We start from the raw sequence: 17148 nt of genomic DNA, 5'->3' as shown, positions 1-17148 counted from the left end.
TTCTACCTTTAACTGTATTTGACAGAGGTTGAGTTCAGATGTAAGCTGAGCCCGTGGTTTGTTTTAATAACTAGTTTTATTCTTCTTTCAACGAACCATCATTTAAACTAACTATAGTTTGTCCTTTTTGGATACAACGGTAAGTTCTGGTCAGTGAAAAACTGTAAAGGTGCTTCTATTTCCTCCTTGCAGTTGTGTATAGAGAAGAGAGGAGAGGAGGAACATGCAAGCCCAAGGTCCACGTCTGCTCATTCACATAATTCTGAACTATGGTTTAGCATCACTCCAGAAACAGGACCAGTGGCTGTACCCAAGTACGCTCACAAACAATGGTTTGCTTGGAGCCGACAAACCAGGATCAAGTTTGAAGCTGGTTTGCAAACAAATAATTTGTGCTAATTCTGGTTTGTTGTTGAATTCACAGACAACTGCCAAACCACAGCTAGGACCTCAAGAGGCTTCTGCACCATGGAGCTGGGAGTTAACTAATGAAACTGAGTTCTGAGTGGGTGGGAAATGACAATCAGGCAAGCAGCTCCAAACCATGGCTGCCTATTGTATACTTCCTCAAACTATGGTGTGGCTTAATTATGGCTGGCATGCTGGCACAGTGCCTGATTCTGAGTCATTACATGTGAAGCTCTTATACCTTAGAGGCATGATTAGGAGCTTTGAACCCAGCATGGCAGAACAACAAGAAAAAGGTATGCAACGGTCAAGTGCTGTGAACAGCACTTCGAGAATCTCAGCATCATTCTTTAAATTAAGTTTCTAGCCAGTATGATTACAATCTCAACTTTTACTAAAGCTACATTCTTGATCTGACTTCTTGATAGCCAACACGATTAAAGAAGGGCATTGACTTTACCTCTCCTTTTAAGACTGTCTAGCTCAGTGTTTCCCAAACTTGGGTCCCCAGCTGTTTTTGGACTACAATTCCCATCGTCCCTGACCACTGGTCCTGCTAGCTAGGGATGATGGGAGTTGTAGTCCAAAAACAGCTGGAGACCCAAGTTTGGGAAACACTGGTCTAGTCTTTCAATGGCTCTGCAAAACTTTTTTTAAAAAAAAATATCTATTGTAGCAGTTCGATTCAGAGATTCCACTCCACCCCACCTGTGTGCTAATTGAAAATATACTTACCCTCATCTCTCTTTCTATGATACTGTCTTCAATCGAAAACATTTCCGACACGGGCCTCTCCTTCACTGGTTCTTTCTTGACTCTTTCCTTTACACTTGTGAGGTCTGGTTCGGAGATGGATGGGCCGAGCGAGGACCCATTGACTGATGCCTGATCAGTCCGAGATATGCTGATGGCTTTCGCAGGACCCGGCCTGACAGCCCTGGCTCGAGAGGCGGCCAGCAAAACGTTCGCCTGCTCATTCCTCAGGGCTCCGTTGCTGACGCTTTTCCTGGGGCCCGGATACTCAGGGGGAGGTTTGTTTGGTATCCTAGCCAAGGCAGCCTGCAGCTGAGCGCTGTACTCCATGTTTTCATGGAGTGCCGCCATGGAAGGCACCGATTCCGAAGCTTCTTCGTCCTCTTCGCTTTCGCTGCTGTGTATCAGCATTGTGGCGTCCGAGAAGGTCTTCTTGTGGTGGTAGTGAGGGAGCTGCTGGACTTCGTGAGCCCTGGGCACCACTTCCTCCTGCTGCACCTGCTCACGCAACGTGTTCCTGCGCGGCAGGGGGGCATTGAGGCTCTTCAAAGCCATTGCCTCTATGCCGCGCACCATGTTGCTAATCACTTCCAAGCTGTGGCGCTTGTTGACGGCCGCGTGGTGCTTGACCGCCATAAGAGGCTCACTAACTTCCTGAAGAGATTGATGAACCACCGGGGAGCTGTCCTCTTGGAAAGTCTTTACCAGGAGCTGAACCTTGCGAGTGACCAGATCGGGGCTGCTGCCGCTGACATACTTGTGGCGGTGACTTGCGAGGTCGGGCGTGCTGGTGGCAGGACGGGGGCGCGGATATGGCGGTGGGGGCCTGAAAAGGTAGTTTTTTAATATGTGCGCCGTGCCACACCTCTGATTGTTGGGGATTTGCATGTTGGCCAGTTCCGGGGTGCTAACGGTGTGGGAAATGGAACTGGCCGCTGCTTTCGTCTGCGCAGTGTTGATGGGGTTCACTTGCTCAGATGGCGCGGCGTGTTTTTTGTAAGTGCCCTGAGGCCCGTACGTAATGGCGTAAGGAGGCCTCTCCCGGATCTCCGGTTGACTGTACACAAGGTCTTTGGGTTGGTTGTACGCATGGGTGTTCCCAATGTTGAGGTTCCTCAAGGACTGGCTCTGGCTGTCCGGGTGGACAACCCCCCTCTTCATCTGCCTCATGACCGTCTCATAGTCTGGCGTCGGCCTATAGGAAGGCACGATGATCGCGCTGTGCCTATGGCTCGGGATGTAGTCCGCTCTCATTATGTCGCTCCCGGGGATGCTGAGGTTGGAGGACACCGGAGAAGCCTGGATGAAGTTCTGCGAGTGGTTGAGAGAGTTCATGCTCTGGGCGCTGCACACGCTGCCGTTGGGAACGTTGCCGTTCAAGTAGCTGAAGTCCATCGCGCACCTGTCCAAGCTGCTCTGAGATCTACAGTAAAACATATCTTCGTTTCCGTGAAAAATGCTGTCTGTGGGCAGGAGAAAGCGAGAAATGAACAAGAAACATCATGAGCAAACAGGCTAAAGACAGTGGAGTAAGAGATGAGAATGCAAGGCGGGTTTTTTGGACTAGCAACCTGTTCTGACAGTGGCCAACCAGATGCCTGTGGGGAGCCTGCAAACAGCAAGTGGTATTCCCAGCAAGTGGTATTCAGAGGCATATTGGGTCTGTCAGTGGAGGCAGAACATTGCCATCATGGCAAGTAGGAGAGGTAAAGGTAAAGGTATCCCTGACCATTAGGTCCAGTCGTGACCGACTCTGGGGTTGCGGCGCTCATCTCGCTTTATTGGCCAAGGGAGCTGGCGTACAGCTTCCGGGTCATGTAGCCAGCATGACGAAGCCACTTCTGGCGAACCAGAGCAGCACACGGAAACGCCGTTTACCTTCCCGCTGGACCGGTACCTATTTATCTACTTGCAATTTGTGCTTTCGAACTGCTAGGTTGGCAGGAGCAGGGACCAAGCAACAGGAGCTCACCCCGTCACGGGGATTCAAACCGCCAACCTTCTGAGCGGCAAGTCCTAGGCTCTGTGGTTTAACCCACAGCGCCACCCGCGTCTGTTATGTAGGAGAGAGGGCCTTCCAAAACTCTGTTGACGACATCGCCGTCATGCCTGCACAAGCAGGGTCTCCCCACTGCTAGCTATGGAAGGGGAAAGGAGCCCAATGCACTCGTGGAACTGGCCATAGTCAGGAAGAAGAATGTGTCCAGCAGGGATAGAGCTACGAATCACTGCCCCTTCCATTAGGAAAATGCCAATGTTGTCACAAGCCAGCACACCCTTGCAGGAAATGACTCCTAATGTGCACACAAATTGCCCATCCCTGCAAAAGTCTCCTCCAACGCAGAAGACTTTCTATAGGCACATCTCCCCAGATGTGTGAAGCAAACTGTCTCACCTCCACCACCATCACCACCACCTTGTTCATGTAAACAGGAAGCTTGCTTGCTCATCTTAACGCACATGGCGCTGGATTAAGGGCACTCAGCTACATTACTGTAATACTGAGTGTAGTGAAATTTGTTGGTGGGGAGAGGATGCAAAACAGAACAAACACGCTTTTCCAAAATCAGCAAAACAGTGGGGTAGAATTAGAAGCTCTCAGCCTCTAGAGCAAGCAGAAATGACAGTGCAGAAATAGTAATGATCAGGGATGGTCTCTCCCCTAATCAACCCTCTCCCGCCAGACCCCTACCATTTAAAAATATTCTTCCCTCTCTCCCTCTCTCCCTCTCTCTCTCTCTCTCTCTCTCTCTCTCTCTCTCTCTGCAGCTTTGGATTTGGATACAATGAGAGAAGTGGGACCGGGCGGGGTAAGAAATACACTCCTGTTTGAAAGGTGTGGTATTTTCCCCCCTGACCATTAAGCCAAAGCTTGGTGGGACAGCACATACCGCTTAAACAGCACAGTAGCCAAGAGATTCAACTACTAACCAGGAGGTCTCTGGTTTCAATCTCACACCTGCCACAAGCCAAGTTGTTGGACTTAATACAGACATGGGGAACTTTTGGCCCTCCAGATGTTGCTGAACTACAACTCCCATCAGCCCCTGGGAGAATGGCTGATGGCCAGGGATGACAGGGGATGTAGTTCGGAGCAATATTCGGAGAGCCAAGGGTTCTCCACACCAGCCTTATGGCAAGGCAGTCTCTTGTCCTCATCTATTTCTTGCGGATGTGTAACCATATTGTCCTGCCCTACAGTTTTATTACGCAGGTAAGTGATATCAAGTTTGTGAAGTGCTTTGAAAAATCTAGGCAGGCTATACGTGAACAAGTGGGATCTGTAACAAATGTTGCAGCATGGAATGCTTCTGTTTAAGGTTCCACTCTTTCCCCCCTCCCTTCCACGTTCCGTTCCTTCTTCTCTCTACTCCCAGCAGCAGCCTGTCAGCATGACCAGCGCTTGACGACTTAATAGCCCTGTCAATGTATTATTTACTATTGCTGTTGTTGTTTTTAGTCATAATATTTGTGATAAATACCTTGTGAATTGTGAGTTTCCGTGTAGTGCTCTCCACACTGGAGGTGCATAGGTGGCATAATAAATGGGTGTTGCCTTGGCTAAAATACAAAAAGAAGAAAAAAATGCAATTTAACACAGAGTTATAGAAAACAGTCTTCTCATGATTCAGAAGCCTTGGTCCAGCTAGGTCAATATTGTCTACACTGACTAGCAGCGGCTTCCCAGGTTTCAGGCAGGGAAATTCTCCAAGCCATACCTGGAGCTGCCAGTGTTTGTACCTGGGACATAGCTCAACCACTGAGCTATGGCCCTTCCCCAAATATTCACCCCCCCCCAAGAAAACATTTAATGATAGGAGTCTTGTACTGACTTTTCAAGTAATCTTTCCACAAAACACTGCTATGCTATAACTATACTACAGATCAGGCACAGGCAAACTCGCCCCCCCCCCAGATGTTTTGGGACTACAACTCCCATCATCCCTGACCATTGGTCCTGTTAGCTAGGGATGATGGGAGTTGTAGTCCCAAAACATCTGGAGGGCCGAGTTTGCCTATGCCTGCTATAGATTTCTGTAGTTATAAAAAGAGCGCTAGATTTCTTCCCCCACTTCCTTGGTGCTTGTTGTTTAGCTTGTCACTTATCCCAAGATATTTACCAAGGATGATCGACTCCAGGTGGGCCGCCGCCTAATAGGAGGAGGGGAATTTGATTGTCTGTGGGAGGGAAAAAAATGAAGGGGGATTTTTTAAATAAACGTCATTTTGAATAAGAATGTACACATCATACTGTTAACTTCCAGTGTTTTCTATGCGAGGTATCGGGGAGAATCTGGAAGGCGGGACCCCAGAAATATGTCCTGTGACAGGAACTCTGGATAAATGATATCGGCAAAATACCAGCTATGGGAAAGGCTTAAATGAGAGGCCTTTGGGTAAGCCAGTGGGGTAAGCTTAGGACGTGTAAAAAAAATTATCCTGAAAATGCAAGGAGGGGAGGAGTGAAAGGGAAAGAACTAAAGCAATTTGAGAAATGAGGACTGGGAACACAAGACTGTTCAACGTGGTTTAGGCAAGGAAGAAAACAAGAATCTGGGAGCAAGCAAGTCACTCAAGAGGCAATGCACACACACAAGCCAATATTAAATAAGTGCTGGGCATGATGCTAGAATAGCAGGATGCATGGCGGGAGAATTTAAGAAGAAATTATGCTAGAACGGAGGAAGAGAGCAAATGAAAGAAAAAAGCATTCACAAGACAGAGCAGGAGTAAAGTGCTTACGTGTAGAGAAGAAAGGTGGAATTTCTCCTCTTACATTTTCTGATCTGGTGAATGACGTTATGTGCAATTAGAAAATAAGACAGACAAGAAGAAATGCGAACAACAGAGCCATTTTCAAAAAAAGCACAGACTAGAGGGGGGAAAGGTTTACGGCTAGCAGTCACAGGCCTTGAATAGTCTTCTAAGAGAACGATTAAACCCATGTCTTATTTTATTGATTTTTGAAGGCATCACCCATGCCTTAAGCAAAGCCGCAAAGGCAGTCAACCACAACCAAAACGGAAATACAGCATAAAACACAACAAAACTAGAAAAAGATGAGAGATACCAAATAATATAACCTGCCAACCAATAAGTGGAAGCAGGGCAAAGCCATCTTGCAGCCGCCATGAACATTTATAAATGGGAATAGAAGGGGCAGGGAACGGCAGCCCAGAGAACATTCTCTGTGGCAACTCCTAAATTGTGGAACTACCTCCTCACAGAGGCCCATCTAGCAACATCATTATATGGATTCCACTGAACACTGAAGACATAGCTTTTGGCCTTGGCCTTTGGCAGTTCAGATATTTTTGTGGGACATGCCTCTTCAGTACTGTTTGATCTATAATGCACTGCCGTTGCTTGAAATTGACTCACACCCTGTGATTGCTATCTGAGGCCCTTGTCTGTGCACTTCCTCCATGGGAAGTTCAGAGGGCAGCAATACAAGAACGGGGCTTTTCATTGGTAGCTCCCCACTTGTGGAATGCTCTCCTCAGAGTGACTTGCCTGGAACCTTCTTTGTCTAGTTTTAGGTACGAGGCAAACATTTTCCTTTTCACTTGGGCTTTTTGGTCCTTAGCATGAAGGCTTTTAAAGTACAGTGGACCTTCCGGATACGAATTTCATTCGTTCCGGGGGTCCATGCGCACCTCAACAATTTTGTAAGAAGAGGCACTGTTTCTGCACACACACGAGGCGCGCAGAGTGCTTCTGTGCATGCGCGGGCGGTGAAACCCGGAAGCATACACTTCCAGGTTTGCCATGTTCGCAACCTGAAAGTTACATTACCCGAAGGTAACGTAACCCAAGTGCCCACTGTATTTGTGTCCTCTTTTGGTGATGCATAGTCTGCTGGACCTGACTTTTAGGTTTTCATTTATAGGGTTTGTTGCAAATGGTATTACTATTTCTGCTGAGTTTGCACATTGCTCTGAGTTATTTTTATAAGTAACATAATAATAATAATAATAGCAATAATAATAGCTTAGCTTGGTTTTATAAACTGTTTTCCTTCTTTTCATTGTACAATCGTGCAGCTATAAACAACCCAGGGTGACGCATGGAGATCTGCACATTGTCACGATGCATCCCTAATTATAAGATTATAATTATATTTTCTTTCTTATATTATAATTATAAGATTATTGTATAATCTTAGAAGGTTGGATAATCTTAGTAGGGGCGTGGCTGTGACAACCACAAAGGGGTTCCCGCACTTCTGAATATGCCACTAGACCACTGGCAGCTGCCCTGCCTGTACTACTGCCCACTTCTGGCCGGACGTTCATCTATCAGAGGTGCTGTAGCTGCATCTGATATGGCAGATCCTGCACCTAGGAGAGGGTTGGTCTCCACGGCTTCCCAAGGTCCTTTTTAACTCTCCCATTGCAACCAGTGTGTTTCGGATTGCGGCTACCCTTTCATCCTAAAATGAGCCTCTAAGTTTACAATCCAGAAAGCAAGCATCATTTATGCAGGCCTCTTCTTGGATTTCTGAACTAGAGAAATGTTTCCTTTTGCTGTGTTTCTGCAGGTGAGGGTGGGGGAGAAGGCAGGTGGGGAACAAATAATAAAAAATGGCCTCCAAAAACCTAAACCGAAATGAGGTCGCTTCACATTTCACGAGCAGAAGCCAGAACTGGAAAAGGGGAAAGTACTCACTCTGTGCAGATGTTGTTTTGCTTGTAAAACTTGTGCTTTGCAGCAAACAGCCGTGAAATATACTTGGCATTTTCAAGGTCGTCCTTTAAAAAGTTGAAAGGGTGGAGGGGGCAGGGAGACAAGGGAATGCAGGAAAAACACTTAATTACACTGTGACTAGCATAGCAAAGGGTTATGTAACGGTGAACACGCTCCTCTGAAATATTCAGTAGGAATAATGCTTTGCTCAGAAACACACAGGCACAAATGCCAGCATCCAAGTCCCCATATCATAATTCAAGAGAGATGCTAATGCAAACTAGTCACATCACTGGGGCCCAGAGAAGAGCAGTCCAATGGCGAAATGGTGCTATGACAAGTGTCAAACCTAAGTCTTCAAGCCCTGTTTCCTGGAAGCATCTGGCTTGACATGGCGCAAAGCAAGAGGCTGAGCTACAGCCACCAATGGTTTGATCCAGCAAGGCTTTTCTCGTGAGAAATCAAATGGAGTTTCTTTTAAAAGACCAATATCTGATTTAAAAGGTAAAGGTACCCCTGACCGTTAGGTCCAGTTGCGGATGACTCTGGGGTTGGGCGCTCAACTCGCGCTATAGGCCGAGGGAGCCGGCGTTTGTGGCCAGCATCACTAAGCCGCTTCTGGCGAACCAGAGCAGCACACGGAAACACCGTTTACCTTCCTGCCGGAGTGGTACCTATTTATCTACTTGCACTTGATGTGCTTTTGAACTGCTAGGTGGGCAGGAGCTGGGACCGAGTAACAGGAGCTCACCCCATCGTGGGGATTTGAACTGCCGACCTTCTGATCGGCAAGCCCTAGGCTCTGTGGTTTGGACCTTATATCTGACTTACAGGAGGTTAAAGAGAAGCATCAGGGCACAGCAATGAAGCCCATCCTATGAGGTTCCCAAGGCATTTGGCTGCCCACTGGTAAAAATAAAATAAAAAAATGGACTGGATAGATTCTGGACTCAGCCTGCAAAGCAGTTCTTTTGCTGCTACAAAACTCGGTAATACTGGTGGCTAACAATTAGGGCTGTGCACAGCTCCCCTGACCCAATCCAGAACCCTGGATTATTATTATAATTTATTAAATTTGTTTACCGCCCTTCACCCGATGATCACAGGGCAGTTTCCAATATGAAAACACAAAAATACATACCATAATCACAAATAAACACACACACACACACACACACACACACACAAATTTAAAAGGCCATAGATCAAGTTGAGCCACCTTGGATTGGCCCCGAATCAATCCATGACTTGGAGCTCATGTTTAATTATGATTGGGAGGAGGGGTGGAGGAAGAAGCAGAGACTCCCTCCGAACTGAGAGCAGGAAGGTTCAATCCTGCTGGGTGCTTCTTTGCAATCACCTTCCGTATGGGAAAGATACTTGCAAAAGTAGCGCAGCCCGCAGGATCAAATTCTCCACTCATCAGCTGGTGAGCGGAGGATTCAATCTGTTTTGCCGACATGTTCCCTGTTGAGAACACACCAGTGAAGCAGACCCCTGCAGCTTTGCCATCTGATGTGCTGCCTCCTGACACCTTGGATCACTCTGGGCAGTCTGACTTGATCCAAGGCTGTCTCAACCTAACTTTGCCCAAGCCCTGTGCCGGCCAGGCTTGAGCTGAATCCAGTGCACAGCCTACTAACAACCTCAGTTATCATTCACTGCAATCCCTTTCCAAGCTCCTGGGGTGGGGTTGATCTCACGGAAGTTAAAATAGCACACTGGGAAATCGTCTGTAAGAATCCATCACACTTAAAATGTATACAATGAAGATCCTGTGGTTGGAAGGGGGAAAAAATAACCCTTAAGGCTGATCTTTTAATGCTTTGCTTACTGTATGAAAGAGCACAGTTTCTTCTTTGTTGAGCAGTTCCACAGCAATGGAAGACTTGTTGTGTGTTATATTCCCGATATCATTCCACCTGCGGAGAAGCAAGTTTGCTGAAACAGACATGCCATTGCCAAACAGCCAGAGTTGTCATGATTCTTTCAGTACAAGGAGAATGTTCAGTAACTGTTTGGCTCAATCAAGCTTCTCCATGCTTCAGCTTGTGAAAATTATTATCAATGACCTGGCTGCACGTACAGAGTAATCACCTAAGAAGCAAATGTAAATGCCTCTTTGCCTCCAACAAATTCATGTTAATGGTTCTGCAGATGGGAATGCTACGCAGCCAGTGTAGTAAAGTGGTTAGTAGGTGGGATGAGGACCTTAGGAGACCAGGGTTCAAGTCCCCATCAGCCACGAAGCTTCCCTTGTAACCCTGGCCTGACTACCTCCTAGGAAAGGGAGAATCACCTGTACTCCCTTGAACTCTTTGGAGGAAACATAGTATATAAATGCAACAATGAATAAATAGATAAAATAAAACACCTTGTTTTAGGAGGGGAAACAGCTGAAACACAAATGGATGTGATGCGTTTATCACTTTGAAAAAAAATAATAACCTCCTTTTTTGTGCAAACTCATGGCCTATAACGAAATACAAAGAGGGCTGTATCCAACCCTGCTGTTCTGCTAGAGCAGCGAATCAGTCCCACTTAGAGCAAAAAAGAAATATGAGCAGCTCTCAGCCATCACCAAAGGTTTTCCCATATATATTTCAAGGTAACAAAAAAGAACATATAGAAGGAGCTAGTTGGTGTCATCAAAGCAGGACATTCCACAATGTCTGTGCCACAACTGAAATGGCCTTATGCTGGACCTCAGTTTATGAAGGCTCCAGAACAGAACCTCAAACTAGGTTTGAGAGCCTCTGGAACAGTGTGGGAGGTAGTACTGGGAACAGGAGCCAGGCAGAGGAACTGGCAAAAGAAATTCTCCCTCTCCATTTCTCTTTTGTCAGTGGGATCCTGTCATTGGATTAAACTGAATAAAATTGGGTTGGATCCAGTTTTCATCCATCCAGCCAAGTTGATGGAAATCAAGCTAGCTTTGGCTCGGTCAGACACAAAGTTTCCTGATCATGTTTTTACCTGTAGATTACTGTGGGCCTTCCCATTCTGTTCTTGACAAAAATCCCCATGCAGTAGATTCCAAGGTGCATGTCATTTCCTTGATTGTCCTACATGAATAATAATAATAAATGTAAATGTTCAAATTTTAATTATACCAAACCTTGAAATCAGCAGCAATCACAATATAAAGAAAAAAAGGAGAGAAAAACCCAACCCCCAACAAAATCCCATTTCTTATCTAGATGCCTTTTGCATCAGATATTTTGGGCTGAACAAACCTCCCATGAGAAGATCTGCCCCGCTGACGGAATGGACATATATCGCGTATCAAGATTGAATCCACAAGGCCGCTTGCTCCTTTCATATAAAATATTCCAAAGAAATATCACCAGAGGCACAATGGAGCCATATCAGAACCAAGGACCTTGCTGTGTCTCAGAACGAAGCACAATTTGATTAACTTCTAATTGCGTTTTTCTCTGGATCCACCAGAGAAATGTGGAGTTAGCTCTTACAGCAATGCTTACTGTGCCCCCTCCAATTTGTGCTTATCTCACTTTGGTGCTCACCAAACACTACAAAAGAGAATGGATTAGAGAATTGATTTGCCACAGCGCAGAACTTTAAACCTTTGATTTCTGTCAGTTGTCCAAAAGGCTCGACATGGAATACTGCATCAATTTCTGGTTTCCGGTGCAAAAATCAGTAACTTTGATGCAGGCTGTCACAAGATTCAGAACACAAGCGAGAAGCCAAATTGTTTATTTCCTTCTGTCCCTTCAGGCGAAACAGACAGTTGTCCAGATTCTTCAAATCAGCTGAAGCTGAGACAAGGGCAGATCTTCAGCTGAGATGTGCCTTAGGGTAGAACTCAGATTGCCCCTGGCAGATAAAGCTACAGAATACCTCCACAAACAATGAATGGGTGGGGGGACTTCCGGAGGCGGCGCGACCGGTAATGGCTGCCTTCTCCGAGTAAGGAGAAGGGAGCTCCGCTGTAAACGGGTCGTCCGCTACGGCGAAGCGGAGACCCATCCAGGAAAACCACAGGTGGTAGAAGCCTGTGGTCTCGGGACCCGGCGGGCGCCAGAAGCAGCCCCCAAAACGTTGAAGGGACCCCGTAAGGGGCTCCGGATCGCGGAGGGGGTAGCGGCGCTGTGGGTCGTTGCGCAAACAGCGAAGTGAAGCCGCATTGCTGTTGCCGGTCAGCGCTGTCCTTTCTTCCTGCAACTTTTCTGAACTTTGGAAACTACAACCCGTGAGTAAATTTGGACATTGAAAACTTTCTGAAACTTTCGTCAACTTTCTGAAACTTTTTGAGAACTTTATGGAACTTTTAAAACTTTTTAAAAAAAAAGTTGAAATTTGGCTGAAAACGGAGTGAGAATAAGCAGGAAGCCCATCTCCCGCGATACTGAACTTTAAGCAAAGAGCAGGAGGAGTGGAGACAAAAAGTTATGCTTTAACTAAATGCTGGCACCCTGTTAAAGCAGTTTTCTGAGAGAAAGACTTTGAGCTATTGACTTTTGCTGGTCATATGTGGGATGCACTGATATTCTTCTTCTGTGGTACCAGTGGATTATAAAATAAATAAGAATCTCTGGTGCTGGAGCTGCCTGAATGAGCACCAGTTTGCAACTTTGGATATATTGAATTCAGGTTTTGAAACATTCTGAGCTGGAACTGGATACTTTGAAACTGTTGCAGTCAAGGCACTGTAAGAAACACTGTTTTGCTTTAAGTTTTACTCTGCTAAAAATAACACACTGTGGAGGCGATAGACATGGATTTAAATTTATAAGTTTAACTTGGATTTGATCTTTTCCCTGAAGACGTATTAAGCTCCCTCTAGAGGATTTTGGGCTTACAGCAGTGACTTTGTCTTACTTTCCCTTTCCCGGCCTCTGTTTGACTATTGCATCTGGGACTCTGCTTTCTCATGGGAACAACTTGGATTGACCTTGGATTACAGATAACTTTGGAATGAGTGGCGCAAGGAGAAGAGGAAGGACTAAACAAACAATTTTAACTTTATCTGCAGCCTCACAGCGTAGATCTTCTGTGCCGGCTTTGCCTTCCACTTTGCCTCCAGACATAGAGGCGGCCTCCCTAATACAGGCAGGGGAGGGTGAGACAGAGGAGCTGCACCTGGGAGATATGGCTTCAGGGACAAGTAGCTCTGTCTTGGAGAAAATTTTGGAGAAACTGGAGGCTCTGGACAAGAAGGCTGATTTGCATACAGCTAAAATTGAACAGAACACAGAAAGTTTGAATAAGCTGACTGGACAAGTTGCACAGAATGCCCAATCCATTGGAGAATTAAAGGAGGCTGTAGGTGAAAATCGTAAACTGGCTGAAGATACTAGTCAAAGATTGGAAGAACTTGAGAAAGAAGTAAGACCACTCAGCAAACAAGTTGGAGAACATCAGATTTACTTTTTGATGACAGAACTGCGAAACAGGGAGACCAACTTGAGGATACGGTCAATACCAGAGGTGGAAGAAGATAATCTTATTGAATTTCTAACTAAGGAATTTGCCAAGTTTTGGGAGTTAGAGGAAAAAGACTTTAAAATTGCATCTGCTTTCAGGCTTGGCAGAGTCAGAAGGACAGAGAAGCCCAGAGATTGTTTGATAACATTGAGATCAAAGGAGGAAAGGGACAAGATTTTGGGCCTGCACTACGAAAAGTCACTAGACATCTTGGGCAAGAGAATTGAAATCTACAAGGACATTCCTAAGCAGTTGCTGGACCTTAGATCTAATTACACGGAATTGGCAAGACTGTTGAGAAGCAACGCAATTATCTTCAGGTGGGAGTTTCCACAAGGATTATCCTTTACCTACAGAGGGAGAAAGATCAAAATCAAAACAGTGGAAGATAGAGACAAGTTTTTGGGAGCACACGGAGAAGACCTCCACAAAGGACTTGGATTGCCAGCGCCAGAACCTCCAGGGGAGCCCGCCCCCTCGGATCCTCAAGGACCGGAGAACAAGGTACCACCCCAGAAAGAATAACCAGATCTATCCAGGATGTCTCTGCAGCTTTTGAGTTGGAACATAAATGGCTGTAACAGTCCCGAAAAAAGGTCTAAAATTTTTCATATTTTAAAAAAGGAACAATTGGACATTATATGCTTACAAGAAACGCATGTGATTAGGCTCCATAGAAAGGTGTTAATAAATAAAAGGCTTGGTCAAGAATTTATATCATCGGATACAGTTAAAAAGAGAGGTGTAGTGATCTATGCAAAAGAGAGCCTTTCACCAAAATTTCTCTTTAAAGACGAAAGTGGAAGAATCCTCGCAATAGAAATACAGTATCAAGGAGAAAAAATTTTGATATTAGGAATTTATGCTCCAAATGAAGGAAAATCGGATTTTTATAAGAAGTTGCACGAGATCATGCTGGACTATCTGGATTACAACAACGTCATCATGATGGGGGACATGAATGGGGTCGTATCAACAAATATGGATAAGTCACAGAACCAGAACATTACTAAAGAGGGAAGACTACCTAAGACCTTTTTTGAAATGACTGACAATATGGACTGGGTTGACATCTGGAGAGTTAGAAACCCCTTGGGAAGAGAAGGAACATTCTTTTCTGAAGCTCAACTGACTTGGACACGAATCGACCAAATATGGATAACTAGAAGTCTGGCACCTAAGGTGAGGAAGGTGGAAATCTGCCCCAAAACATGCTCCGACCATAACGCCTTGAGAATGGATATGACATTGATCCCAATCGGCTCCTTTAGATGGAAGATGAATGATGGCCTGTTTAGAGATCAAAGAATTGTAAAGAAGGCCCAAAAAACCTTAAAGGACTATTTTGAGATTAATTTGAACACTACGGTGGAAAAAAGAACTATCTGGGATGCAAGTAAAGCTGTGATGAGAGGGTTCTTGATCCAACAGAATTCCTTAAAGAAAAGACTGCAAAATGAAAAGAAAGATAAAACTCTGGAAAGTATCAAAGAGTTGGAGAAGAAGTTAAGATCTAACCCGAAGTCCCAACCGATTCTGAGAGAAATTAAACTTTATCAGGCGCAATATTCCAAGCTGATAAATCAGGAAATAGAATGGAAGATTAAAACAATGAAACAAAAAACTTTTGAATCGGCAAATAAATGTGGGAAACTGCTAGCTTGGCAGTTGAAAAGGAGACAAAGATTAAATACAGTAACAAACTTAGAGGTTGAAGGAAGGAACATTCAGAACCCGGGAGAGATTAGAAAGTGCTTCCAGAGGTATTTTAAAAAGTTATATACTCAAGGGCCACAAGATGAAATAGAGATTACACAATTTTTGGAGAGAAATGGATTAGCAAAGCTGTCAGAAGAAAACAGAACAATTTTAAATGGCAAAATAACACAACAAGAGATTGAACAGGCCATCCTGAGTCTGAAACAGGGCAAATCACCAGGGCCAGATGGACTGACCTCTAACTACTATAAGACATTGAAGGATTATTTGATACAACCTTTGTTGGAGGTCAGTAATGAAATAATGGAGGGGAAGAAGGCGCCTGAATCGTGGAAAGAAGCATTTATCACATTGATTCCAAAGTCAGAAACTGAAAAGACACAACTTAAGAATTACCGTCCCATCTCCCTTTTAAATGTGGATTACAAAATATTTGCAGATGTTTTGGCACGAAGATTTAAGAAAGTTTTAAGTGAGATAATCCATAAAGACCAGGCAGGCTTTCTCCCGGGCAGACATATGTTTACTAACACAAGGAACATTATAGACATATTGGAACTTTTACAAACAAACATAAACACCAAAGCAGCTTTAATTTTTATAGACGCGGAGAAAGCCTTTGACAACATTTCTTGGAAATTTATGAAGGGGAACTTAAAAGAAATGGGAGTGGGACGGGGGTTTGAGAACGGGATTGAGGCAATATATTCAGAACAAAAGGCTAAACTGATAGTTAACAATGTGGTTACAGAAGAGTTTAAAATTGAAAAAGGTACACGACAAGGCTGCCCGATTTCCCCATTACTGTTTATTTCGGTTCTGGAAGTGCTCCTGAATATGATTAGGGGGGACCGGTTGGTGGAAGGGATTCAGGTCGGAGCGAAACAATATAAACTTAAAGCTTTTGCAGATGACCTAGTTCTGACATTACAGGAGCCGGAGTCTAGTTTGAAAAGAGTACTACAACTGATTCAAAACTTTGGTCGAGTGGCAGGATTTAAGTTAAATAAGCAAAAAACTAAAGTTCTGGGGAAAAACATGACAGATATTGAGTTGGAACAGCTTCAGAAAGAGACAGAACTAAATGTGGTTAAAAAAGTTAAATACCTAGGGGTAAACATAACAGCAAAAAATCTGAGTTTATTTAAAGATAATTATGAAAAATGTTGGTCAGAGATTAAGAGAGACTTGGATAGTTGGTCAAGATTAAAACTTTCATTGCTAGGCCGAATAGCTGCCATCAAGATGAATGTATTGCCAAAAATGTTATTTTTGTTTCAGACACTGCAGATTGTAGACAAGACAGAGTGCTTCCGGAAGTGGCAGAAAGATATCTCTAAATTTGTCTGGCAGGGCAAAAAGCCCAGAATCAAATTTAAAATATTAACAGATGCGAAAGAAAGAGGGGGCTTTGCCCTGCCAGACTTAAAGTTGTATTATGAAGCTGCAGCTTTCTGCTGGTTAAAAGATTGGTTACTTCTTGAAGATACGGATGTCTTGGATTTGGAAGGTTTTAATAATGCGTTTGGATGGCATGCATATTTATGGTATGATAAAGCTAAGATAAATAAGGCCTTCAAGAACCATATTGTCAGAAAATCAGTTTTTAATGTCTGGACAAAATATAAAGACTTACTGGAGAATAAAACTCCGAGGTGGCTGTCACCCCTGGAGGCTAAGGCTCGGAAAAGAGCCAATATGGAGGCCAACTGGCCAAAATATTGGGAGATAATAGAGAAGGATGGTGACAACTGGAAATTGCAGAGTTTAGAAAAGATGAGAGACAAAGTGCGAGACTGGTTACACTATGCTCAGATTAAAGAAGTGTTTAAAAACGACAAAAAGTTAGGATTCCAAGTGGAAAAGTCAAAGTTAGAAACTGAACTGTTAGAACCTAAGACTAAGGTACTTTCAAGAATGTATAACTTGCTGCTGAAATGGAACACACATGACGAAATGGTAAAATCAACAATGATAAAATGGGCGCAGGATATTGGGTATAATATTATGTTTGAAGATTGGGAAAGGTTGTGGACCTCTGGGCTGAACTTCACTGCATGTAATGCGTTGAAGGAAAATGTGATGAAAATGATGTATAGATGGTACATGACCCCTGTCAAACTGGCTAAA

General features: G+C 44.5%; 1 protein-coding gene across 2 annotated transcripts in view; it reads right to left on the bottom strand.

Moving 5' to 3' along the window:
* PTPN14 (protein tyrosine phosphatase non-receptor type 14) overlaps positions 1-17148 on the bottom strand; it is a 127371-nt gene that overhangs the window by 26108 nt on the left and 84115 nt on the right. For both annotated transcript variants that reach the window (XM_083604902.1, XM_083604903.1), the window contains exons 8-13: positions 10825-10913; positions 9683-9770; positions 7831-7913; positions 5283-5340; positions 4644-4722; positions 1144-2624 (exon numbers count right to left, since the gene is read on the bottom strand). In XM_083604902.1, coding sequence (XP_083461028.1) covers positions 1144-2624; positions 4644-4722; positions 5283-5340; positions 7831-7913; positions 9683-9770; positions 10825-10913 — 1878 coding nt within the window. The remainder of the gene's footprint in view (positions 1-1143; positions 2625-4643; positions 4723-5282; positions 5341-7830; positions 7914-9682; positions 9771-10824; positions 10914-17148) is intronic.

Source organism: Podarcis filfolensis (genome assembly GCF_964270895.1).
Source record: "Podarcis filfolensis genome assembly, chromosome: 3".
NCBI lineage: Eukaryota > Metazoa > Chordata > Lepidosauria > Squamata > Lacertidae > Podarcis > Podarcis filfolensis.
Note: the sequence above shows the minus strand (reverse complement) of the source record. Positions and strands in the feature narration are given on the sequence as shown.